The sequence below is a fragment of the Bacillus rossius genome, chromosome 1 (assembly GCF_032445375.1).
Source record: "Bacillus rossius redtenbacheri isolate Brsri chromosome 1, Brsri_v3, whole genome shotgun sequence".
Lineage (NCBI taxonomy): Eukaryota > Metazoa > Arthropoda > Insecta > Phasmatodea > Bacillidae > Bacillus > Bacillus rossius.
The window spans coordinates 370,712,924-370,739,154 of NC_086330.1; the positions used below are offsets into that span (position 1 = coordinate 370,712,924).

Sequence of the window (26,231 nt, forward strand, 5' to 3'; positions counted from 1 at the left end):
ATAAAGTCAATCATTCAGCCGACAGATATGTTGGCGTTTGAATTACAAATGAAAACGCGAATGTTATTAAATTCGCAAATGAATATCACGCAATTTCGTAGCAGCTCATTTATTATTATTCAAATTGTAAATACGTTAAATTAATAATGATTACAGATAAAATAATGGTCACAGTCATATCTCCCGTGTCTGAAAATTTATCTGCGAAAGTTTTACCACTGAATTCTTTATAGTTTATTAATAAAGCTTGAATTTAAAAAATTCCCGAAAATCAGCAATAACTTAATTAGAATAAAAATTAAAAAAATAAATTTTACACCAGAATGGTTCAAATCTTCTCTAGCAGCTGAATCATTAACAAATATATTGTTTTTTTTAATATGATGCTGGTGCACCAATCCCCTTAAAATGTGAAGAATATAAGAATGTTTATCTGGGAAACATTTAGGCTGTTACATTGGCAGCATCGAGCCGAAGGCAAGATACCTCTAAAAGCAGCAAGAATGCCAACCCTGCACATGTGCGCACACACAACCTGCAGCCGGCAGACCAGGTCTCTGGTGTGGGTTATACCAACCAAGGAAGCCCTGAGCAGCCTAGCAATTAGTTTAGATAGACTGGCATTTTAAAGGACACACACACACACACACACACACACACACACACACATATATATATATATATACACACACACACACACACACACACACATATATACATACAAGCATATATATACACACATACATACATATATACACACAAGCATATATACATACAAGCATATATATATACACACACACATATATATAAATAGGGACAAGATTATATGGTGAATTGCGATAAAACCAAAATAACATTGAAAAGCATGTCAAAACACAGCAGAACAACAAAATGGAAGTTAATGCACCATGTGGCACCCAAATGCACGTTATATCATAGATCTAAGTAGCATTTAACCAAAATTTAATTCAATAATTTTAATTTTTGAAATTCACAGAGTGTAATATCTGGATAAAAATTAATTCCAAAAAGCATGGCTCAGAAAAAATTATTAATTTAACTCGTTTTACTGTACATCTCTTATTGGATCACTTTTGAACAACAAATGCTCACTAATTAATTTTAATTGTTCAGAATGTATCAATTATAGATGAATTTATTACAAATAATTTTATAACAAAAATTCAACATATAAGTTTTACCACTTTTTGGGTGGAGTAAGTAAAAAAAAAGCTCCTATAAAAATAAAAACAAAAACACTGATCTTCTGTTTTGAAAACAAAATTGGACTAAAAGTAAAACCATAAATTCGTGTATCCAATTATTAATATATGTACATGCAAATATATTAAACATAAATCTTTTGTGTGTGTTTATTAAAATAATTATATTATTTTATAATTATTGTAAGTCTGTAGGTAAATAACTTGAAATTTAGCATTTTATTTATCATTAAAATTTTCTAATCACATTATTACTTTGCACTTACAAAGTGTTATTTATAAGACCAACAATATTTACATACTTGTTTTTATTACCAAACAGATACAATCATATTGCTTGTATAAAAATAAAGACATGTACTATACGTCAACAAATATGGGTAGTTCTTGTTATATCATCACTCAGTACATGCTCTTGGCCATCCACTAAGAACTGCTTGCTAGCTTGCTACACAATGTTGTGCATAGTACAATTAGTTCTCAACCTGCACAATTCACAAAAATATTAACACTTTGCAAAGAAACAGCGAAACCCATTACTTACACACATGATTTTACACTTAAAAGCACTTTAGAACATTTCCCCCCCCCCACTGTCCCTTGAAAAGTTACATATTGATAGCACTGAAGTCATGCTGCTTGCAAACATTACTCAAAATTTAAACTCTCTCTAAACAAACTCAAATTTTTCCATTTCCACATGAACACAGATTTGCTAGTGTGGCAAATCACTAGGAATTTCTTCAGACTTTTTTATTTTATTTCAGAGCTAAAACTGCTAGAAAACAATTGCCCAACCAATAGAGCTCTAGCTTGTGTAGAAAATCACTACCCAACATTGATTGCTTCACAATTCAGAGATCTACTTATTAACGCTGGGTTTGAACATCACCTCGACAGTTTGAAATATGCAGGGGCATTTATGACTCCACTGGAAAAAAAATTATTCACCGAAAACTACTGACCAAGTCTAGTAAAACGAAAACTACTGACCAAGTCTTATAAAACTAAGTTTTCTTTGTCATTGTTTCAAAATTAAAATATTTTTAAGAACAATAAAAACAAAGCAAAGTGGTGAAGGACCACCAAAGTTTAGTCTCAACACAACAGTTATCTGAACATCACTTTTTTAATTCGGATCTCACTTTTGCTCGAGTAATCCTGTACTGTAAATTTACATTTATTTCAACTTCAAGTTTAAATGCAGTAACGTATGAACAACTTACCGTATTTACTCGCGTAAAGGCCCCCCTTTTTTCCCCAAATTTTGACTCCAAAAAAGGGGAGGGGGCCTATACGTGAATTTGGAGGAAAAAATAGATTTTTCTTTTCAAGTCGTGCGTCTTTGTTCGAATGAGGAAGGCGGGGGTGGCAGCGATGCGGCAGGAGGGAAAGAGAGGCATCGACTCCGCAGGGGGGAGAGGCAGCGCTGTGGCAGGGGGGGAGAGAGGCAGAGGCGTGGCTTAACCTCCCTCCTGCCAGCTAGCCAGCCAACCAGACAAAGGAGTGTTAGAATCCTTGACCCACTTCCCTTCCTCCTTCACTTCCCCTCTTCTATTCCGACCATAGAGTAAATAAAGTACTAGTACAGAGTGGACACTCAATGCTATTGCAGTTCTACTTTTTTTTTATTCAGAAAAGCTCTAGTTGCTATACAAAAACGCAAACTTGACAAACATTAAAACGAAGTTGCAATGGCTTAAAACCGAGATAAAGTACATTCTGGAGTAAGACTTACGTTTCAAATTATAAGTAAATTTTAATTTAAATACAACATTGATCGTAGAAAGTACAATTTGCAGTTAATATGCTTAAAACACTAATTTGAATAGTAGGGAAATTTGCAGCTTCAACTGAATGTTGGCGAGCTTGGGACTTTTTTCGTGCATGCATTAATATTTATAAAAATATTGATTTAATTTTTTTTTCCCGTTATAAGCAAATCATTTAACTAAATATCGGTAAACGTAACATAAAATGATTTAGGAGAGCAATATTTTTAAAACAATAAGTAAATTTCTTACCTTCGGGACAGTGTTTGCCTTAACCTCATTTCGGTTAAAAATGTTTTGTTTACGTATCATAACATTTGTTAAAATGCATAACATGTAACATATTTTTGGATTATATTAAATTTCTGCATTTTTTTATGTACAAGGAACAATTTCTGTTCTAGTAGAATCACGTTGATTGAAGTTAAGGTTAGGATTTTCGTAGGTAACTACCGAATTGCATTACAAATCGCAAACAAAACTAATGCATAAAAAAAACGTGCAGAAGTATTTAATCATTAACACAGGCAATGTGTATTTCTGGCAAATTTGACTGCTTAAGTTGTACAATTTTCCCACAAAAACTGAAATGAAGCTGTTACCAATGGCATCAATTCTTAATGGATTAGGTGAAAGTACAAATCATTCTCGTATCTTCACTTCTTGAAGACAGGTGTATAGCAATTGTTAAGGAAAAAAAAAGCTTAATTTCAACATAAAAATTTAAAAGACACTTCATTTTATCGCAACCCTGACCTCGGTAATTGTTCTATTTCACGTATCCAAGTTTATCCCTTGATCCTGTTGGCATGATCATGTATGATTTATCCGGTGGCACATGATGTTTGCTGTTTTAATTAATGTTAACACAGCAAGAATCATTACCACAGGATAATGCCATTAGTATCAAGGGATAGACTTGGATACGCAATACAAAATTTTTACCCACACCTCCCTCTCGACCTAAAAATTAAATTCATACAAAACATTTAGACTAATTAAAGTACATAAGTAGCAAGTTTGAGCAGTATTTGAGACTCATTGACATTTAGAACAGTACCTAGGTATTAATGTATTGTGTGCTTGTCCTCGTGCGACTACACACAGCCTAAAAAGAGGAAATTCTGTAGGGCATGAAAATAAAATGCTCATCACTATTTTAATTACACAAAACTTTTATTTTGTTTCGTTTTAATAATTTACACATACCTAGTTTCGTCAAGCGGAAACTTAAAGTAAAGTTAATTATTATTATCTCTTCTCTTGTACCAGTAGTTAACACAACACGTAGCCGAATCGTAGTTCATGAAATCATTGATATTATTTAACGAGATTACTATTTCAACATGATTGAAACAAAATTTCCTTAGAAAGTTTTTTATTTAACCTAATATTGCTTAATTCAACGCCGACGCCATTAATTATGGTGTTGTTGGATAAACAAGTGGTTCAACAGGCCAACAAAAATTTGTTTATTTTCTTTTAAGTAAATATTAGGGATGGGATTTTCGAATCTTGGATTCGTCGAATATACCGAATCCTATGGATTCGAGGATTCGTAGGATCCGAGGTGGGATTCGAGGTAGGATTCGAGGTGGGTTTTTAAGAGTTTTAGGTAGTAATTGAAAATTGTAGTGCTGGGCGAAGTTCGAAAATTTAGAACCGAACCGAACCCTTACGTTCGGTTCGGTTCGGTTCGAAACCTCATAAAATATATTCGAAAAACCGAACGTTCGTTTAAAAAAAATTACGTTTTTCTAATTTTCTAACCCCCATTTGAGACCATTCACAAAACAGCACAACAAAATTCCATTACATGTAATAATCCTACTTTTATCGCATAATCGTCACCTCAACAGTTTCAAGTGCAGACAAAAAAAAATTATTAATTGTCGCATAACTCGCATAGAATTTTTTTCATATAAGCGCGCTTTGTTTTTTATTTACTTTAGAGATTTTTGTATGCATTTTTCGTACTACGTAATATAAACTATCGTACAAATGCCAAAGGTATTGTATATTATACCTTTAACTATAGTGCGTGTACGAGAAGTGTTGTAAAATCACCAAAGATTGCGTAACCCATACGTTAAACTAAAGCGCATGTACGAGAACTCTCGTATTTCGGCAAAACTAACGTGATCAAGTTAACACAAGACAAATGCGGTAGGAAATGATTACGTAAATTACGTACCTATTTTAAATTACTGGGATGTATTTATTTTCTTTGGCCTTTTTGGTTATAACAGTCAGGTACTGAAAATATTAATTTAATCTTGTGTATTAAAAGTACTGGTCCAGTAAATTTTACAGTACGGTACTAAGTTGACTAGCGTAGTTGCGGCAGCCATCATTATTTCTCGTGTTTTCTTTTTTCCGACGCAAATTTCTATAACCACACTTCTTACGTTACGTTAACAAAATTATTGTTCTTGAGGTGATTTGCGATGAGCAGGCTTACGTCGTTGAAGTTTTCTAAATGGAGAAAAGATAATGTCTACCCAGATGACCCAGAACCACCCCAAAAAATGTCTAAAGTTTCTTCTGACGAGCAGCATTCTTCCAAGAAAACAGTAACTGCAGTCAGCGGGTTTTGTAATGTAGATAGGTAACTTAATTCACATTCGACTTTTTTTTAATGTCCTATTAAAAAGTGTTACTTATTAAAAATGTTATGTGGCCTTATGCTGAATGTTCGTCATCTTTATAATAATATATTTTTTTAATGAAGGTTAGTGTACACTGAAAAAGGAAGATACCTAGTCTTTTGAAATTTATATGGAACTTCTTCATGAATTAAAAGTATATATAAAGAAATTAAATGCAAAATGATTTTCTCTAAACTGTTTTCTTTCCTTCATTATTTATTGCATAAACTTAACTTATAAAATGTATTGCAATTTAATAAAGCTAAGCCATATGTTTTAATTTTACATATGGCTGGAGAACTTTTCTTTCTCACCATTCAGTTAAAGACCAAAATGCTGGTGGTCGGTTCATTTTAATTCCAAACAATTATTTCTGTATGAGGTTTGGTTCGTCTCGGTTCGAAATTTTTTTGCTATGGTTCGATTCAGTTCGAAACTAGAGAACTGACGTTCGTCCAGCTCTAGAAAATTGTATACCTAAATAATATTATAAAGGTAACGGAAATAGCACAAACATAAGATTAACTACGCTGCATTTTGTCAATTAGCATAACTACTTGATCATTTCCAACCTTCAATAATATAACATTGCAGAAAAAAAACTTAATTTTTTTTAAATGGTGTCTGTTATACAAACGTATTTTATTGAAAACATAGGAAGGATTAATGTAACAGAGAATTAGACGGATGCAAACTTACGTGTGTGGTTTTTGAGGTTATTTGTCTATTTTATATCAGGTGTATACACTATGCACTTATTTTATAATTTTATAAATACACATGTGATTTTTTTTTAATAACATGTGAAATTTAGTGTGGGACTGGGATTCGAGATTCGATGACAAACACTGAGGATTCGAACAAGGATTCGGATTCGACCAAAATGTGGATTCGTCCCATCCCTAGTAAATATATTATTTTCATTTCAACAATACCAATTTATGCCATAAATTTGATAAAATGTTAAAACAAATGTAATATTTATTTAATCAACGTGGTATTTTGATTATAATTTTCGTGCTCAGATGTTGGATAAAACTGTATAGCAACTAGAAAAATGTGATTGCCTTGCCCTATGAAGTGTCCCCCACCTGATTCCGACAACACTCCACATCAACACAGCGGCAGCGCGCGAGTCCAGCTTTCTTTATCTTTATGTCGTTTGAGATAGGACTAACTGCTTACGTCTGGCATGCCTCACGACGGTCCTACTGAGAACGGACAAACTATAATACCAGTCTCTGTATCACTGCCGCTTACAAAATCACCTCCCGCCGCTCACAATACATGGCTTGTTGTTTGATGCATGCCAAGCTGCCCTGCCCTCAGATAAATCCAGAAAAACACGTTTTTAAATTTTTTCTCAAAAATGTTTACAAAATGTGGGGGGCTTATACGCGGGCGGGGCCTTTACGCGAGTAAATACGGTATTTGGTAAAAATGCTTCCTTACGATCAGAATGACGTGTGTGTATACACAAGACGACACAACACATACATAATCCCACTCAAGTGCACAAAGTAGTTGCGAGAGAAGCCATCGCATAACACCTGGACAAGGCCAGTGACCGAGCAGTGAAGCTCCGAGTCAGCACTCCGACCCTTCAATATTGTCGAACTCCAGATCACTGGCAAAACAGGAAAGTCAACATTTTGAATCGGCATTTACAATTTTGATTGTAATACGTTGATCTTTACACCAGCTGCATTTGACACTCCCAACGCTTTACTGAAATGGCGTGCTTACGCTACTTCGTCCTTTCCATAATGTCACTATTAATGTTATATTACCAAAAACTACGGCTTGGTTTGAGTTTGGAATATGCCTGTGCAAATACTAGTTTTTTGATGCAAAGCAAATAACAAAAAAAGTTAAAAATATTTGTGAAATTAAACTGAATTGTGAAAATTGTTCTTGTGCGAAGCTGTATTAAACGTACTTTATAAAACACATGATTGGAGTAAAAAAAAAATAATTGTCTAATGTTTATAATGTTTGACCTACATAATTAAGTTTAAGTGATTAACCAATTTGGTCCTATATATACCATCATTCAATAAAAATTATAATACAACCATGTAGAATATTAATATCGAGCATTCATAAAAGCAAATGGAGTGCCATCTTTTGATTTTTACAAATAACCAACTTTTTCAAGAAAAATATCCGAAAAAAAACAAACTAAATATGTATTTTTATGAGTGAATCTTATGTTTCCAATGTTTTAACTTTGCAACGAATGCAAAGCTTCACATCAGACGCGATGTTTTGCATCACAACCCAAGCTTCCAACAAAACAAACAGCAAATTTCCTGGCAAAGTCATATCAATTATTAAATACAGCTTTTGAGTGATTTGTGTAGTTGAAGATTAGCAAAGTTTGGAGGGCCTTGTTGATCCAAAAGCATTTGTATTTAAAATGAGGAAAAATGACTGCATTGGGCAAGGAAATTTTTACTTTAATATTCAAGACAAGTTGCTTTAAGAGAAACAATTTTAGAACACACGACAGAAGGACAATCACGATTACGTATCCTGATGCCATTACAGTGCCTCTAACTCTCCTGCGTCAGTCCAACCATGCCAAGTGTGTGTAGAGTTCACCTATCAGCACCACTCTTCAGGTTGGAGTAGGTAAGCTGCTGCGATAGTTGCCTTGAACTCTCAGTAACAGGGGCAGAACAGCAAGTGACAAAAGTTAGCATAGCTCAGGGAAGAACCAAATTTAAAGTGGAACATTACGCGAAGAAAAGTTTTTTCTCCTAAATTATTTCCTGAACGCTTTTAATCTAAGCTTGGTTTTAACAAATTTTCCTTCTGGTATGTTTGTTTTAAGTTATTTATTTACTGTAACTTTGTCCATCCTAATGTTTGGGACATTACAGTAATTAAATACAGTGAAATCACACATTAACCAAACACAAAGAAAAACCCACCTTTTACGTCCTTAATATTAAAAGTAAATTATACTTAACAATTCGTAAATAGAAAACCCCCAGAAGGGATCTCAAAAGAAGTACTTTTAAACGAGGTATTTTTGTAAGGTACCACTGATTCTATCTTTTGGAGACAAAAGACGCGTACTTTCTGACACAATATTATTGGTTTCTCCCAAGCATTTTCAAAATTAAATTTCACATCAAACCACGAAGTTACTATTTTGTACAGAGCACATTGTGGCGACCAGTGGCGTAGCCAAGATTTGTGTATGGAGGGTGTTAAGAAGCATGCCCCCCCCCCCCCCCCCCCTAATTCAGTGGGGGGCCGGGGGTGCTCCCCCGAGAAAACTTGGATGTTAAGGTGTAAAATATTGCTATTTTAGCAGTTTTCGGCACTTAAATTTAAATATTGTAATGGTAAATTTTTTTATTAATTTTAATATGAAATTTGTTTGAGTGATGAATAAGAAATTAATTAATGATTTGGTGATAGGGGGGGGGGGGGGGGGTTTGAACCCCTAAAACCCTCCCCGCTGACTACGCCCCTGGTGGTGACTACGATAACTATGTGAAACTTGGTAACTTTTCAGGGACTCTGGTCACGCAACTGCCGCCTCACTGGTCCGGCGCGGCTGGGCGCGCGACGCACAGGGACTTGTGGCCGCCACGGCTGCTGATGTGCACGGCCACGCCCAGCTGGCACGCCTCGCTCTTGATGAAGGCCTCCTCCGCGCCGGTCAGGCCCTTGGGCAGCGGCACGGCGCTCCTGCGGCCGTCCTTCAAGTCCAGCAGGATGCTCCTGGCCGTGTCGGCGAAGCCCTCCGACACCGCGCCCTGGGGGCACAGCCACAACCACACCACACGCTCCTCTCAACCACAACTCCTCAATCCACCTCCATGTTCATTTCCTTCACATGTTGAACTACGGGCATTTTTTTTTATTTTGGAATCTCGTAGGATTAAAATTTTGATCAACATAACAGGGTGTCTACAAAAATCTGTAATGAAATTTATCTGACTTTTCATCATTCAAATTTTCAAACCTAGCCTCCACCTTCTCCACAGTTGGCCTAGTTCAAACAGAACCTTCTGTACACTTTATGTACTACGACACTATCTATAATTAAAAAAAAAAAAAAAAAAATTCTCAACCTGGGTGATGGCTAGAGTCCTGAAAAAGTATATGTTATTTAGTTATTTTCCTTCAAAATAGGTGTTATTTATTTCCCAAAATATGTATGTGTAATATTTCTCAAAAAAGGTGGTATTTTACTCACAAAATGGTTTCATTTTCCTTAACTTTAAAACTGTTAATTTTTTTATTTATGAAATTACAAATTTTTTCAGACAAACACTAAATTCTGCTGTTTTTACACAAATTACAAAAACTATTCTGATATAATCTAATATATTTTAGCTTTAAGTTTCTGATTACTGAAGATACAAATGCGGTTTTCCGACTTAATTATTGAATGAAAGCATTGTAAAGCTTTCAATATTTTCTTCTCTTAAAGTTTGACGCCTGTCTGTAACCTCTTGGTTGCAATGACTCAATAAGCCTTCACTGTCAACGTTATTGGAGGGAGTCCAAATGGCTTTCCGCGCTGCTGCTGAAAACTGGAGAAGCTCAGTCCCAACTGCCACTAGTAGTTTCTGAACATCACATTCATAACCATTCTTTGCTGCTTCTTGTACTGTTTCCTCAGTGATTTACTACTTATAAAAATTACAGTGTTATCCAGTTCTCCTAACCCGGGAATGCTTTTAACTGTTGCCAGAATGCTTTTGGTATCATTAAGCAAGATGTGTTTGGGACGGAACACCCTGTTCAAAGACCTAAAAAAACTTAATGCTTGGATCTGAATTGATTCAAGGTTTGAAGTTAGTCCCCACATAAAGCTGATGCTTTTTGGCATTTCTGCTTCACAAAAGCTTTGTCACAAGTTGTCAAAAGAGACATTTTATCTTCGCAAGCTGAAGAAAATATTCCCTGGGAAGTAAAATCAAACCCATTTGTCTGATCTCCTAAATGATCACACAACAAATGGGCCGTTGGAAATTTTGATCTCTCCAGCTTCGTCAAAATTTCTACAATGTCTGAAGCATGATTTTTTTACAGAATCCCACAGTGCCAGGACAACAGCATTTATAGCAGACAAATGTCAAATACTGAACACCAATATTGTTATTTACGTTCATGTCTTTTTGTTTGAAGCTAAATAAAATATGGACTTGAACCCCACATTCCCTCTAGTAGCAATTGGCACTGGGAACAAGTTTGCTGGTTTGCTTGCATTTTCTTCCAGATATTTTAAATAGTGGTGCCTACACTTTCTTGTATTCAAGAAGGCAGTTTTCACCTTCATCACAGCTTCATTAACTTCTGACAATTCACAGCACATGACATTGCCCACCAGTGCATTGTACATGTAGGACGTGTTCACCAAAAAGGATATGTAACAATGATATGCATTTCATTACATAACAATCTGAGTCAGATACTATGCCTCCAATGTTGCAAAACTTATTGCCATATTTCTGGACAGTCATATAAAGCATGTGAGCACGTTGTCTTATTAGCTTTTTCCAGAAAGCTAACAGAAGCAACCCGTAAAACTGGATTTTCCAACTTATCAGGTAAAGTGTTGAAAGGTACCACAAAAACACATCTTCCCTTTACTCCAACATAATTTTTCTAAAAAAATGTTTTGTTAGAAAAAAAATATTGTTTAATTGAGCGTGACCAATTAAACAGAGTGACAGACATAAAATCTCAAGATATCTTAAACTGGTTATTTCAAACAAAACGTGAAGGTACTGTTAAAAATATAAGTACAAATTTAATCAATGTTTTATTAATATACAAAAACAATTTACTCAAGAAATTGAATTTTGTATTTACATAATTATGTCGACTTTTTTTTCAAGCACAAGACAATTTTTTTTTGTAGTACAACCCACATGTTAACACTGTTGAGTAAACGCTGGAGTAAACGAAGATGATGACCAAACAACTAAATCAAAATAACCGTAGTGTCTAAAAAATAATGTAAATACATGTCTATGTTATTAATTACAATACATTTTTAGTACCGACATGTAACTTAACGAAGTAATTTAAGAAAATTCCTTCCAAATGTGCCAAAAGCATGACAAATAGCTGATTTCAATTTAAAATGTCAAAATTATAGTGTTGTGCGAGATCTCGAACCTCGAGAAAAATTTCGAGAAATATTGCATTCTCGAACAACGAGCGAGAAAAATAATTTCTCGAAAAAAAAACGAGAATTTTTTTTTGGTACCGGTAACAACTCAATTTGGTATGGAAACTAAATTTGATATTGATAGTTGTATTTTTATATGTTGAACATTACACACACTGCCATTATTTTAGTTTAAATGTTTTAAAAATACCAAACGTGTCTGCCTGTTTGGACGAAAAATGATTTGGCGGAACACAAAAGCAAACATGATGCAATCATTAAGAGATATTAGACTAGCCGATAGTCAACCATCCAAAACCTTTATCAATAACCGAAACTGTGAATAAAAACTGTCATATGAAATTCCAATTTATCCTGAAAGAAAAACTGCCGTATTTAATTTTTAAATTACGTAAGCGTAATATATAATAAAATACGTTCGAACCTAACCTACAAAATTGGTTTTGTTTAGATACACGTTTTTGCGGTAAAGTTATTAAAAGCATTACCTTTAATTTAGTCATAATATTTTGTTTGGTAATGTTTAATAGCATACTGAAATGTTGATTATTACGGCAAAATACAAAATTTACTTTTTAACGAACAAAAGGGAATGGTGGTCATGCTGCCAGCCGAGTCTGCTTCGCTGTTCCGTTTCTTATTTCATTTCCAATAAAAGACTGCGCAAGTCATGTGATTAAAATGGACTGGAATGTAAAGGAATGGATTGAACACGCAGAACAATTCATGCCCTTGTATTATGTAAAATTATGTGAATGTGTGTGTTCAAACCCGTAGAAAACGCATCCCATTTCCTTTTCCACCTTTGTTTCTCTCAGTCGTAAGACGTCACAAGTAATAAATCCCGCCAAAGCCTCCCTAGAATCAATTTCTTTGTTTTCATTACAGTACCAGTTTCCCGTTTACGCGAGCTACTCTGCGAATATGAATTAATAATTTGATGCCTGTAAAATGTTATTAGGAATATGAGAATAATTTTCTAATACTGCTTTATCTCTAACTGCGGCGTAGCCAAGTGGAAAAAAAAGTGTTGCGGGAATATAACAGTTTAACAGAAGTAAACTTTGTTGTCAAATTAAACTTTGATTTTACGGTAAAATGGAAGATGTGGACATATCAGTGTGGCAATATTACACAAAAAGTGGCGATAAGTCAACGGGAACCACAATTAACATGTTAGCTACTAGACTTTTACCTAAGTGAGTGAATGTTTATTTATAATTTAGTGTAGGCCTACATAACATGTGGTGCATGTCAGTTGTGCACAGGCAACTAAATTGACATTCTATATGATAAACAACAGTTTTATGTACAGAACAATATATTTTGAAAGTGATATCTACAGTACATCTTGATTATTTAAAAATTTCTCATTCTCGTCTAGTTTCTCGCGAGAAAAATATTTTCTTTCTCGAAAATTTCTTGAGGCCTAAATCTCATTCTCGCACAACCCTACAAAATTAGCATTTTACATTTGAAAATGCTTCATTTGCGTTATTGTGGTAGGAAATTTTTCAGGTTTCTAGTGATGGCAGACTGGAGTACGATATTTTGCCTGAAACTTACTATCACTGGGGAATTCCTAAGACTTGACCTGAATAATTCTAACTTCCCTGACTTTCTAGAATGTGGATACCCTGAATAAGCAATATAACAGTTTAGTAAATAAATCACAACAGATAATTGTTATTTTTAACGTATGCTTCTCTGAACCCACTAGAGGCAGCAGAAGAGTTGAGAGGGAAGTAAAACAACTGAATGACGAGATGCTTGCACATACTTCGGTGTGGGCTTGGCCATTGGCAGTCTTCGGAGCCTCAAGTCCAAACGAACGAGCCAACCTCATCTTCTCTTCATCGTTGAATTTATTCCTCAGCGTATTCAACTGGAACACGGCAAAGGCCCAACTAACAAAATACACAGCATAAAGGAAAAAAAAAAAACATATAAAATACCACAAAAATTGCAAAAAATATAAAGAATTGTAAAAGATATCTTTAACATCGTACATGCAGTTTTATTATGTCTTTTTTTCTCAAACTATGCCTCACAAAATACTAATTTAAACTACTGATGTGCACAAGCCTCTATTAAAAAAAGGTTTCGGAAATAGAAAAAATAAGTACAAATTAAGTTATAGGCTGCCGTTATCCTGCTTCGTAGTTTAACCGATCCGAGTGTTCGGCAACTGACTTCAGTAGGTAAGTATGGGTAAAGGAAAATAAAAAAGCAGTTGAAACACAGGTGAGAGCAGCGCACCAACACCGACCTTGCGTATCTCCTTGCTGATGGTCTCGTCGCTGGGAGCAAGCTTCCTCGCCTTGTTCAAGCACCTGAGGGCCGGCTGGAAGTCTCCGATCGTGAGCAGCGCTCGCCCCTGGCTGCAACACACGCCTCACGTGTACATGTACAACTGCCTCGCCCCGAGCATTCATTGTCCTCAGTACGTAACTGTGCTCTCGGCACCGCTGAAGACAGGAGTGGGAGCAGGAATGACGGGCTGGTCAAACAACTGACCCCTCTTCTACATTTGTAAATACAGTAGAACCCGTTTATAGTGAACCCGCCTATAATGAATTCCCGTTTATTGTGAATTTCCGTCTCGGTCCCGGCAAAATGATGTGAGGTTATGTATTAATTTATTGGATATAGCGCACAACTTTTGTCAATGTTGATACGTTTTCCCGTGTACCACGAACAAATTTTGCCGACATAATGCACATTTATCTCAAATATTTTCATTTAATTACAAGTTTTTTCACAAAACGTCTATTCTGGATCACATTGAAGTTTTTCTCCGCAATACGCTACTCGATTGTCCACTGTTCATATTATAAACAAGTCGTATTCGAGTGGCCTCGGTAGGCTACGTGTAGCCAAAGATGGTGATCAGTTTGGTGAAAATAAAAATGTTTTCCCTTCATAGTTAAAGAATGGGCGAAAGCGTGTACATTTAATATGTTATCAAAATTAAACATAAATTACCGCCACACAAATACGTATGTACATTATAGCAGCCAATTCAATATTTTTACGTTTAATTTTTTTCGTTCACGTTTCAGACATTTTGATCGAGTAAGGTTCGTAAGACTACCACTAGATAGAACTCTGTGGACTAAATTTTTCCATAGAAAGTGAGAAAATTTTGTTCCAGCTTTAGCAACTGCAATACAAAATGATACGTAGTGATCTTTGATGCGCCAAACTCGTTACTTTTCGTTTATTTACTTTTGACGGTAAAAAGAACTTCGTGTTATTAAGCTGCAAATGTGCTTCAATAAGAAATATGTACATAAAAAGGGATGAAAAACGCGGTAAAAAACATATGGCATTATCTGTGCGAGATAAACTGGACATTATTGAAAAGATAGACTCCAACCCCACTGTCCCGCACGTGTTAATAGCAAAGGAACTGGGAATTGCAGCATCCACATTAAGTACAATATTAAACAAGCTGAACAATCTTCTTTCTCAAGCTGTGAATACGTCACAGAGTATTAAACGCCTGAAAAATGGAAAATACGCCGATGTCGAAGAACCATTAATACAGTAAAACCTTTTTGTTGCGACCCCATTTATTGCGACCACCTCTCTATTACAACCCGATTTCGAGGAACCGTGAAAAAATGGCCGAAAATCGGAAGAAAATCGGACAGAAAATAAGTTTCTTGTGGCGAGTAGCGTGTTACTGCGTTTCTCTTGCCGAGTACTGTACTGACATAGGCAGCGCATATCTAAAAATAGATACCACTTCCTGTCGACCGCTGTCAGCGCTTAACAACCCCCATTCCACGTCCCTTAAATGCAGGAAAAACCCTCCGGCCGCAGCGTGTGAACATGTAGTCGGCCGCTCGCTCGCCCTTGCTCACCCTCTACCCGTACCGTGCGCTGCGGCTGATCTCGGATGCTGCTTGAACTTGTTAACAATCACGTTATCTGCTTCATTTTAACGAGGAGAGTAAAAATGTATTAAAACTGTCAGCAAATTGATAAAAGCTTTCTTTATGTGTCCGCAAAACAGGGCACAACACTGGCCGGCCAGTTGTTTTCATTCAAAACGTGGCTAAAGAACTTGCATGATCAGGCTGAAAACATCCGGCAATACGTGTAGGTTATAAGGAATCTTGTTATGAATTGAGATGTTATGTTTTTCGAGTAGATATACACAGCGATGCACGCCCGCCTCGACTTGTTTCAACTGCCGCAGCGAAGTTTATGTTGACAGCTCAAGCAATTATCTTTTCCCGTGGGTTGACAGAAAAAGGTCGCTTCACTCAGCATAAAAAAAAGGCTACGCCACTTATTCCCCACGCAGGAAACACACTGGCTGCCGTCTGTCTCCCCCGCATTTATCTTTCTTCTAACATTCCACGTCTCACCTCTCGCGCGAGCAATAACGAAGCGACCACGCATTGGGCCGTTTTATGCTTTGTTTGGTGACAGCAGCTTGATTTTATTCGGTATATTCCTTTCCATAGGACCCTTGCTATTAAAATACATTTATATTTATGTTTGAAAGCTTGTAAATTCCTTGCCAGAGATGACTGAACTCGAACTTGGTGTGAAAAGTGACATATTTTGACATACTTTTTTTTGGGCGTGTTTGGTTGGGGAGGGAGGGGTCCGAAAATATTTACAACGATCTTACCCCTCCCTCACCGCTTTAGTACCCCATTCATAATAGCCCAATTTTACGGGAGAAGAGAGGGTGAAAAGAGCATTTTCTCACTGAAGGTTTTTCAAAGGGGAGCGAAGTTGGGGTGTTATAAGGGAGGACACTAGATGGTTTGTGTGTCTGGGAGGGATGAGCTAGCCTTGAAGAATGTAAACGAGAGGGGAGGGAGGGGTGAGCTTATGCGTCATGAAGCCGCTGCCGCCAGCCAGCCGGGCGAGCTTCGTGTGCGCCCACTCGCGTTGCAGAACCTACCGCTGCCATATTTTTAAAGGAAATGTACCATTATTTTTTTGTTATTCAAGCCGACACAAAAATACGCTGTGCGTTAAAATTAACAGATTTTAATAATTTTTCATTTTGTTTTGATTTTATTTTTTTTCTCTGATTTTCACATTTTGGTCAAAATGTCAGTTTTTTTGACGGTTCCCGAGAATGTATTCGTAAAATCACTGCTTCGTTAAATTCAGGGTTCTAGTGGATTTAACTACGGCAAGCATAAAACATACATGTAAACTAATTAGTAAAAATAAACTGTCTTTTGACATATTTTCTTTAGAGGTGGCCTGTAGGGCGACGGACTTGTCATGAAGGTTGAAGTGGGTTTAAAGCAAAGCCGTCTAGCATTGTGAGTGACAGCATCCTGCCATTGTACGGCTGGTTTCTTAGCGAGTAGCGTGAAAATTTCGGAAAACATCTATTACGACCCCCCCTCTATTAAGACCCTATTCCTGGGAACCGTGAGGGGTCGTTTCAGAGAGGTTTGACTGTATAAAGTTTGTACATGTGTAGTGCATTAAAAATATCTGCATTTGCTAATAAAACTGTTGCTTTGAGTATTTTCATTCGTTCTTTTCTTGGCTTAGGCCAATGTGTAGTTAAGATTTTGCTTTTGAGTATGTATTGTCAATACAAAAGTTTTCCCAGATATAAAGTTTCCCCTCTATAGTGAACATATAAACTACTCCCTTCAGATTCGTTATAACAGGGTTCTACTGTACGTGGACTCGCCCGCCCCTGTGTGAACAACCTCCCCTCACACCAACCCCTCCACCCCAGACAGATAGTCGCTGCCACAACTACCGGTCTGGTTCCCTAGTTCCCTGTCTGCAGCGCAGCGTCCTGGTGTTCCCGAGCGCTTCCGGCAGTCCCGTCCGGCACTCCGGGGGGATGGCCCGAGTTCGGAAGAGGGCAAATGACAGGTTCCACCTTCCTCGTCCTATCATGTACACACTCAGGCTTATGCTCTGGTGATGTTCATCCTGCCTTTTTTTTAATTATTACTGAAAGTCAAACCAGTTGAAGGTAGTTTCCTCTCTACATATCAAATAAGCTGCTAATTCGCAATGAAAATATCTTCAACCAATTTAAATTTTGCCAACTGTTTTATTGAAACAATGCCTTATTAATACTACAAGTAGGGGAAATAACGGTTATTTTTCAAACAGGATTTCCACACATACATTTAATAAAGATTCCCTGACCTTCCAGAACATGTGAGCCCTTCACTGTCGCAAACAACAACACCAAGTGCAGTAAACAGTAGTGTGGTGCATGATTGTGGTGTTGATGTCCTAATGAGGTTAACTAATTACAGTAGAGTCTTGATTAACCAAGTTAATGGTGATAGCGGTAACCTTGGATAATAAGCAACATCTCGGATAACACAGATATAATAAGAAAACCATCTTGGTAGGGATGTGCGAGTACCCGATATTTTCGGGTACGGTTGGAATCCACAATTACCCAAACCCGGAATCGTCGTACGTTCATCGATTCGAACATTATTACGAATATTCACAAAAGTTATAAATTAATTTAATATGGCTCAAAAATACTAGCAGTGAAAAATAAAATTGGGGCTACTATTACGTAAGTATTTATAATATGATGTATCATAGAAAGATATGTAAATTAAATAATTAACACAGTGACATTAAAAGAATTTTGAGATTTTGAGAGCTTAAACTATAATTATGAATTTCGTCGTATAGCAAACTATAAACTAAAAACAAATACATACCTACAAGAAAAAAAGTCTTGGCTATTTATTGGAGAAAAAATGGTTTCGTTTGCTGAAACGTTTATAAAACTGAGATTTCCCTGTGGCGTAAAGTTTATTACGATTGAGTTGGAGAATCAAATATGTTTTGGGTTTCATATTTTAAGTGTTTATTATTAATTAAGTTTACATAATTATAAACATTTCAATCTCAGTGTAATAAATAATTGCCAGTAGTTACAGTTAGAAAAAAGAGAACACACATTTTTAAATTAATCAGTTATTTTTATTATTCTGTGCTTAATATTCGGAATCGAATTCATATCTCAAATATTGCCAGGGATTCGAATCGGATTCGAACCGAACTGAAAATCAAGGATTCACACATCCCTACATCTTGGTATCATTTTTCACGGTGATGTATCTCCAAATTAAATTCTTTCACATCACTCAATAATGGCACATTAGAGGTTAGTTTTCTTTAGGGTTTTTCAACGAGCTGACTCGTCACGGCTCGGCTGATCGGGACTCACTTGAAGAGCAGCTTGCCGCGCGTGTCGTCGGCGATGGCGTGCGCGCGCTTGCACACGTCCAGCACCTTGTACGGCTTGCAGTCCTTGTTGTAGCACACCGCCAGGTTGGTGTACAGCCGGAACAGCAGCTTCTTGTAGCGCGCCTCCTGCTCTTCGTTCTCCATGCGCACCCGCTCCATGATGCTGGTCGCCTGCCTGTACCTGCCCGGCGGGGCCACAGTCCGGGTAGTGCCGGCACACTGCCATCTTCACCAGGTATTTACAACATAGCTGCAAGCTTTCAATCATAAAACGAGCAGAAAACACAGCAGTAAATTGCAAGGTGAACTTTAATGGCCTACATACACAATGCCTCTGAAGCATGCCTCCAGCACCAAGTGCTGGCTGACCGCTCGCAATGAAAATATCTTCAACCAATTTAAATTTTGCCAAATGTTTTATTGAAACAATTCCTTATTAATACTACAAGTAGGTGAAATAACGGTTATTTTTCAAACAAATATTTAATAAACATTCCCTGACCTTCCAGAACATGTGCGCCCTTCACTGTCGCAAACAACAACACCAAGTGCAGTAAACAGTAGTGTGGTGCATGATTGTGGTGTTGATGTTCTGCGAGCGCTAATTATTCCACTGTAATAATCTGTTTTTTAATTAATTTTTTTTTAACTGCCAGGCAAAGCTCTTTTGAACATGACCACGACCATTGCAATCAACTTCCGAGTGAAGAATGCAGACAACAAAAATTTTCTGAATAAAATTTTAAAATTGGGAACAATGAACCAAACTTTCAATACTCTAGCAATAATTGTTTCTTATTTACCTTCATTTTTTGACGACACATGATGCATATATTCAGTCCCGGAGCCACATAAACACATAAACTTTCACCACACAATCACTAAAAGATTTTCCAACATTCACTTTAACAAAACGTCGAACACATTTTTATTTTATTCAATTCTTCCGTTCTCTACATTCCGCGTAGACAAACTTATTATAAATGAACTACTACACTTTCTCTATACAAAATTGAAATTGCGAGGAACCATAATTTTGTGTATGAAGAAATAATCATACAACAAATATATTTTGCTATATAAAAAAAAAAAAAAAAATTCTTGAGTAACGTTACGGCGCGGACTGGGACAGGGTGCGGTGCTGACCTGGCGACGGCCACCTTGGTGTTCCCTCGCAGGAACTCGTCGTTGCCCTGCAGGTTGAACGCCTGCGCCGACTTGTAGTGGTCGTCGAAGGACTTCTGGCGGGGGTCGTCCTCGGGGCAGAAGCCCGGGTCCTCCAGGAAGCTCAGCAGCTCCACCTCGAACAGCACCTCCGCGTCTGCGCGCACACACCCGCACGTACACTCCCTCTCCGAGGCCCCACGCAACAAGTGTCTTCACTTGTAACTGCTACCTGTGCACAGTTAACAAAATCAGGAGCATCCTCTGAATTTCATTTCTGGGGAGGATGCGTGGATTGGGGGGAAAGGTTGGGATAGAACTGCTTTTCCTGCTGTTTGCTTTCAAATTCTTTCCATTTGCTCGTGAGGATAATAGATTTTTTTAGGATGTTAAGGATGTTTTAGGTGTACGTTACACCCATGAATAAATACAATGAAAGAATACTAAAACCAAACTCAAGTTCATCCGTAAATGATCTTTTACAAAGTGTTGAAAATGACTATCACTATTAGATAACAACAACTCCGGTAAATTTCTACCAGCCAAACGGGGCAGTCGGCAAAAAACATTCTTCACGTCTTGAAATGCAGTAGAGGCAAGACAACCACACTGCATGACAGTTCAGTTTTTGGCGAATACCTAATCTCTACCGCAATTTTCTTCCTACCCTATCTAAAACTAAGTGCATTTGTTAGGGGTCGGGGATAGGGCAGACTAAGTGCATCTCAGGCCAAAACCTATACACCTAAACATGCTGGGTTTCAGCCAAGCAGAAAGGGTAGCATGCATCATGTGCATTGTTTGGGGATTGGTCAACGATTAATGGTAAGAAGAATGGTCTGGAAGAGGAGTTGGTAGGGGCATGAAGTTCCAAATATGCTGGGGTCAGGAGTTTGGACCTTATGGTCCACATTGGTGCTTGTGCGCGTCAGGGTTGGTACCAGTGGCGCATGCGCTCCCGGCAGTGAGCGACTTCATTCGTCGCCCTGCGGCTGCCAATCAGCACGTGTGATTTTAAAACTACGGAGAGGAAGACAGCATTGAGCGGATATTAATAATTCTTATTTTAAATAAAATTACATTTGTGTTGCCTTTATCACCCTGGTAATTTTCCATCTCCGACACACGAATAGCTAGAGACAGGCTGGCCTTAGCATATTGTTGTTCCAGTACTCTATGAATTTGATGTTTTTTGTGGATTTTATCACCACGTGTTTGCTTTATGCATTTATTTTTAGTTGTAAGAAATCTAGAATGTGTTCAAAATATGTATTTCTTTCTTTTAATAATGACTGTGTATCTCATTTTAAACTTATATTGTCATGCACTAGGTGCTCCCAGTAGAAGCAAGCCATTGGTGTACTTTCTTTAGAAGAAGAAAAAAAAAAGCCTTTTCCAATGAAGAAAAATGTGCTGTAACACCCAATGCAGCAAATCATAAAAATCGTACAAAACTACAATTTTCTTTGAAATGAACACACAAAAAAAAAATACAAATGGTTTTCTAAATTTTCTTTCTCTAACTCCAGTAGACTTATTTGATTAATCAATAAGAAATCACGTCATGTTGTTCACCGTAGAAGTTTCTTAGCAACATGACGTGATTTCTTATTGATTAATCAAATAAGTCTACTGGAGTTAGAGAAAGAAAATTTAGAAAACCATTTGTATTTTTTTTTTGTGTGTTCATTTCAAAGAAAATTGTAGTTTTGTACGATTTTTATGATTTGCTGCATTGGGTGCATTGTTGTTCACCGTAGAAGTTTCTTAGCAACATGACGTGATTTCTTATTGATTAATCAAATAAGTCAACTAAAGTTAGAGAAGGAAATTTAGAAAACCATTTGTAGGACTACAATCCGGATCACGCTGATCCTCACGACACATGGCGGAACGGCAGGCGATGGATTGCACGACTCACTGGGCGGGATGCGCGGGGGGCAGCCCAGCTCGCCGTACGCCATGTCGGGGTGCACCAGGAAGTAGGCCTTCTCGCGCTTGCGCATGGTCCTCAGCCCCGCCTGCAGCCCCGGGATCACCGCGTCCGAGGACAGGGTGAACCGGTCCGGCTTGCCCCGCAGGTAGGTCGAGTCGAACGGCTCGTCAAAGTGCTCGATGAACGCGTTGTAGTGGATAACGACTGCAGCGTTCTCTGGGACCGGGGACCCCTCGCCAGGGCGGAGTACCTGTGGACACGTCACACTACCGTGCAATACACTCGAGCTACTATAGTGGAGTGACTCTACTGCAGGGTTGGAAAAAAACACTAAAACAGGTTAATTCCATTAGTTATTACGGTTCTCAGCATGTTCAGATGAAAGCCACACAACGTCCCGCTTTCCGCCACTCATTTCGAACCAGAAAAGTTATAACATCAGAGAACTGAAGTTCAGCAAATCTGCACATCTAACTGGTACTTAAGCCCAGAAAGGCTATTTCGGTAAATATCTTACATCGCTGCTTTTCCGCAAAGTAAAACTAAAATTACGAATATTCCATTTTCCAACACTAGAGATGTTCCTGTATTTACCCCGAAAACAGCATTTATCAATTCCTACTAGTTTCTGATAAATTACAGTTTTTTTTAGCTAACATTTCAGTACCTGGTTCGTTTCCCACCTCAGGCATGAATCAATTTGAAGTCATAGAGTTGGTGACTATCAGAGTGGGGTATGTTTACAAAAATCATTTAAGAATGCACTGAGGGTGGATGAGTAGTTTGGATTATGTATTCTGTTATTCAACAGTAGTTTTTGAGTGAAAAAGGCTAAAACATGTGTTTTTAGAATAACGTTTAGACACAAAACTCCCGGTACAGATTCTTGAAAGCACTCGAGGGACTTACATTACATTTTTATCGTCAATTCTCCACCATATAATGTTATAGTTACTGCTCAAATTTCATTATTGCTCTATGCACGACAAAAAGACTGGCTCCAGTCCACAGTCTTGTGCTTAGAGGAGATACCGTGCTAGTAGGACCAGCGAACGTCACACTCATCACCCTACCTTGGTAAAACAAATACACCCCCCGATGACGGAAATACAGCGCTTGCTGTCCCCCTGCAAACTAAACCTACAAACTCAGCAACTACAGTAATATAACAATTTTTTACAGTTATTGTTATGGAGCTGGCATCAGGGTTGCTACAGATTATCATGTTCAATTTTCATAACTTTACCCTGTTTCTCAAATAACAGAAACACTTCCAGTCATCCTTGGCTGTTAGAAAAAAACTTATTAGTCACATTGAGTTTCACATAAAAAAATTCAAGAACTTATTTTCTTTTATAATTACAATTAAAATGTCTAGCTTTGAATTTTCTCCAGACTATCAGATATCACCTTGCATCCTATGATGTACCAACTAACTGTAATAAAGTTAGGTTGACTCATCTGCCTCCACAGGCCATTTATACTTTGATAAAATACATTTTTCTGGTGCATATAAGTTCAGTTCTTAAACATTACAAAGTTCCCTAACCTATTCCAGTTTTTTTTTTTGTTTTAGAGATCTGTAACACCTCTGGGTAAAGTAACAACACATTTGTGAAGGGTTATGAAAATACTTTTGACGTGATAACGTCTTATAAATCGATGAACGCCGGCTGCACGCACAAAAAATTGTCACGTTCCGCCTGAGCCGAGCGTGCAAGAACCGGCCGACCACCGTGCGAGGAAATATTCTATAACATCAAACAGGTTAAGGCAAGCTTTTCAACCAATTGTTCGTGATTATATTTAACCAAATTATTTAAATTAAATTTGCAAAAACTGTAAATAATATTTGAAAATGAAAAAGTATGCAATTTTTCATCAATGTTTTCTTAGGATGTTATCAAGTAAAATTATCGTCCGTAAACTGACTTTACAGACAACTTCCTTTTTACTTCAGAGTATTTTTGAGCCAACAAGACTAAACACCTGTAGGTCACAGCCCATGGGTTGGCGACCCTGCACTGAAGCGCCGTTCCTCCCACAGCATTTGACCTCACCTGCTTGCGGACTTTCCCGCAGCCGGTGACGTTGGTCATCTTGGAGGCGATCCGCTCGAAGGGGCTCAGAGTGGAGTCTGTGTCCTCGCCCATGTCCAGGCAGCTCAGGGTCATCCTCTCCAGGACGTCCGTGTCCTGCACGAAGTTATTCTGGCAAGTGTCCAGTTCGTCGTCGGAGTCGGGCGGGGCCACGGCGAACGTGGTCACAGACGTGTCCATCAGCTCCCTGAACGAGACACACACTCGCACTCAGCGGCGTGATCCTAACCACCGTCCCAACTCATTCAAGTTGCGGAGTTTAGAGGCTTTCTGAATCTGGCAATCTAGGTTAATATTTTATGTAGGTGCAATGGTTAACCTCAACTCATTTTCTGATTTTTGAATTGCAAATCTTCACCTCACTTCTTCCTCAAGAGTGTGAGCAAAACGCACACCCCTATGCCCGGAATGTTTCGTAAATTTTAAATGATGTAATTATCTTAAATACGGGCTTGAACGCTGTAAGTAGATGTGTGTGCCCTTCACACTTACTTGCTCATGCTATAAAAAAACTACAAGAAAATATAACTGAAAATGTTTAAAACTGGGTAACTGTCAATGAGAGCATCACATCCGTTAAATAAAGGAAATCAAAATCTGAAAATGCATTTTTTAAAAGTTCCTGACATATTTATACTAATTCTATAACAAGATATTGCACTAATGCATGCAGTTTTTCCAGTAGTTTACAGTTTAACGGTTGATGAGATAAGGTTGTCTAGATTTAAATTACAATAACATCATGTGTTGGTTAGGTTAGACTAGCTACATTTCAATAACCTGTGTTTACCTGGTGTTTAGGTAAAGTGAGCTACATTAAAAATAGGTAATTCTTGACCAACTGTTAAATGTTATTTTTGGGTTCCTTCCCAGACAATTACAATATCCCATTTCAGACTGTTTTTGTATGTCAAACGAAACAAGTGTACGCAGGTTTTGTTTCAATTAAATTGTTGTAGATGTTAAAACGCAATAATGGTTCATTTTAGCTGAAAAGCTTTTTTTTATTTTTATTCAAGTCATTCCTTCGAAAATATCGTAACTAGACAAAGAATATTATATAGTTTTAAAATAATTATACGCTAACCTCAAATTGAGAGCTTCTTGAAGACGAGTTCCAAGCCCATCTTGCGTTGTCGCCATGATCAATATGCAAGGGAAATTGATTTGATTCACACTAAACACACAGTGATACCTATCGCAGACAAGTGATCGCAAATAAACTTGGATGTATTACATTTAAACCACCTGTCTCTCCGCGGAAACGAAATATTTACACTACCATTTCTTTGTTTTACATTCCATAGAGGACTGCAAGGGAACTTGCTTTCTCTCTGCATATCTTGGGCTTGGCGCCAAATTAAATTAATACCAAACAACCATACAAGTCTTGGTTAAAGTACGTATTTTCTCGACCAATAGATCGACAGAATCAGTGACGATCCTAAACTTTGCAAGGGCCCTGAGCTATTTACTTTTATGAAAAGTGAAAACCCTCCCCTGGGAAAAAAAAAAAAAAATTCAAACAAAATTTTAAGCCAACTAGAAACTTAAGTTTCGACGATGGTTTTGCTAATTTAAAAAAAAAAAAAATTTTATATTCTGTCCTGATAAATTATCCTCGGATTAGTTTCATAAATTCTTACGATAGGAGTTCGGTGGACTTGTGTAAATTATACGTGGCAATAAAATATTTGAAAGTAAAAAAAAGTGAAATCATGAATTAAAATTGGTATTGACAAATAATTTATTTTACATGCTAATAACATTTTTATGGTCCTTTCCCAATTAATGCCCACATTTTTAACAGAACACTAGACAAACAAGTAAAACCAAAATGAAACGCGGGGTCCATCAGTCACGGGGACTGTGGGATTGCTCGGCTTGCCCTGCCCTGATCGACAGAAGCATGTCTTCACCGTTTACATTATGTGCAGTTAAAAATGAAGTTAGTGTTTCCTTAAAGCCACGCCGTGAGCTGTAAACAACTTCGTTTCCC

General features: G+C 37.3%; 1 protein-coding gene across 1 annotated transcript; it reads right to left on the reverse strand.

Moving 5' to 3' along the window:
• Positions 1 to 1,441: 1,441 nt before the first annotated feature.
• LOC134528453 (inactive peptidyl-prolyl cis-trans isomerase FKBP6) lies at positions 1,442 to 25,541 on the reverse strand. Its single transcript, XM_063362075.1, has 8 exons — positions 25,320 to 25,541; positions 24,194 to 24,419; positions 22,119 to 22,383; positions 20,180 to 20,354; positions 19,014 to 19,214; positions 14,076 to 14,187; positions 13,587 to 13,691; positions 1,442 to 9,416 (listed from the first exon to the last, which is right to left on the reverse strand). Exons 1-8 carry the CDS (start codon positions 25,373 to 25,375, stop codon positions 9,198 to 9,200), a joined length of 1,359 nt encoding a protein of 452 aa, XP_063218145.1. The 5' UTR covers positions 25,376 to 25,541; the 3' UTR covers positions 1,442 to 9,197.
• Between the last annotated feature and the right edge of the window lie 690 nt (positions 25,542 to 26,231).

What these genes read in the sequence shown, in the direction of transcription:
- LOC134528453 (XM_063362075.1), bottom strand. Translation starts at nt 25,375, where the DNA reads ATGGCGACAACGCAAGATGGGCTTGGAACTCGTCTTCAAGAAGCTCTC. An exon ending in CAAGAAGCTCTCAATTTGAG is followed by an intron (nt 24,420 to 25,319) that starts GTTAGCGTATAA and finishes TGTCTCGTTCAG; the next exon opens with GGAGCTGATGGACACGTCTG. An exon ending in GCGGGAAAGTCCGCAAGCAG is followed by an intron (nt 22,384 to 24,193) that starts GTGAGGTCAAAT and finishes ACGTGTCCACAG; the next exon opens with GTACTCCGCCCTGGCGAGGG.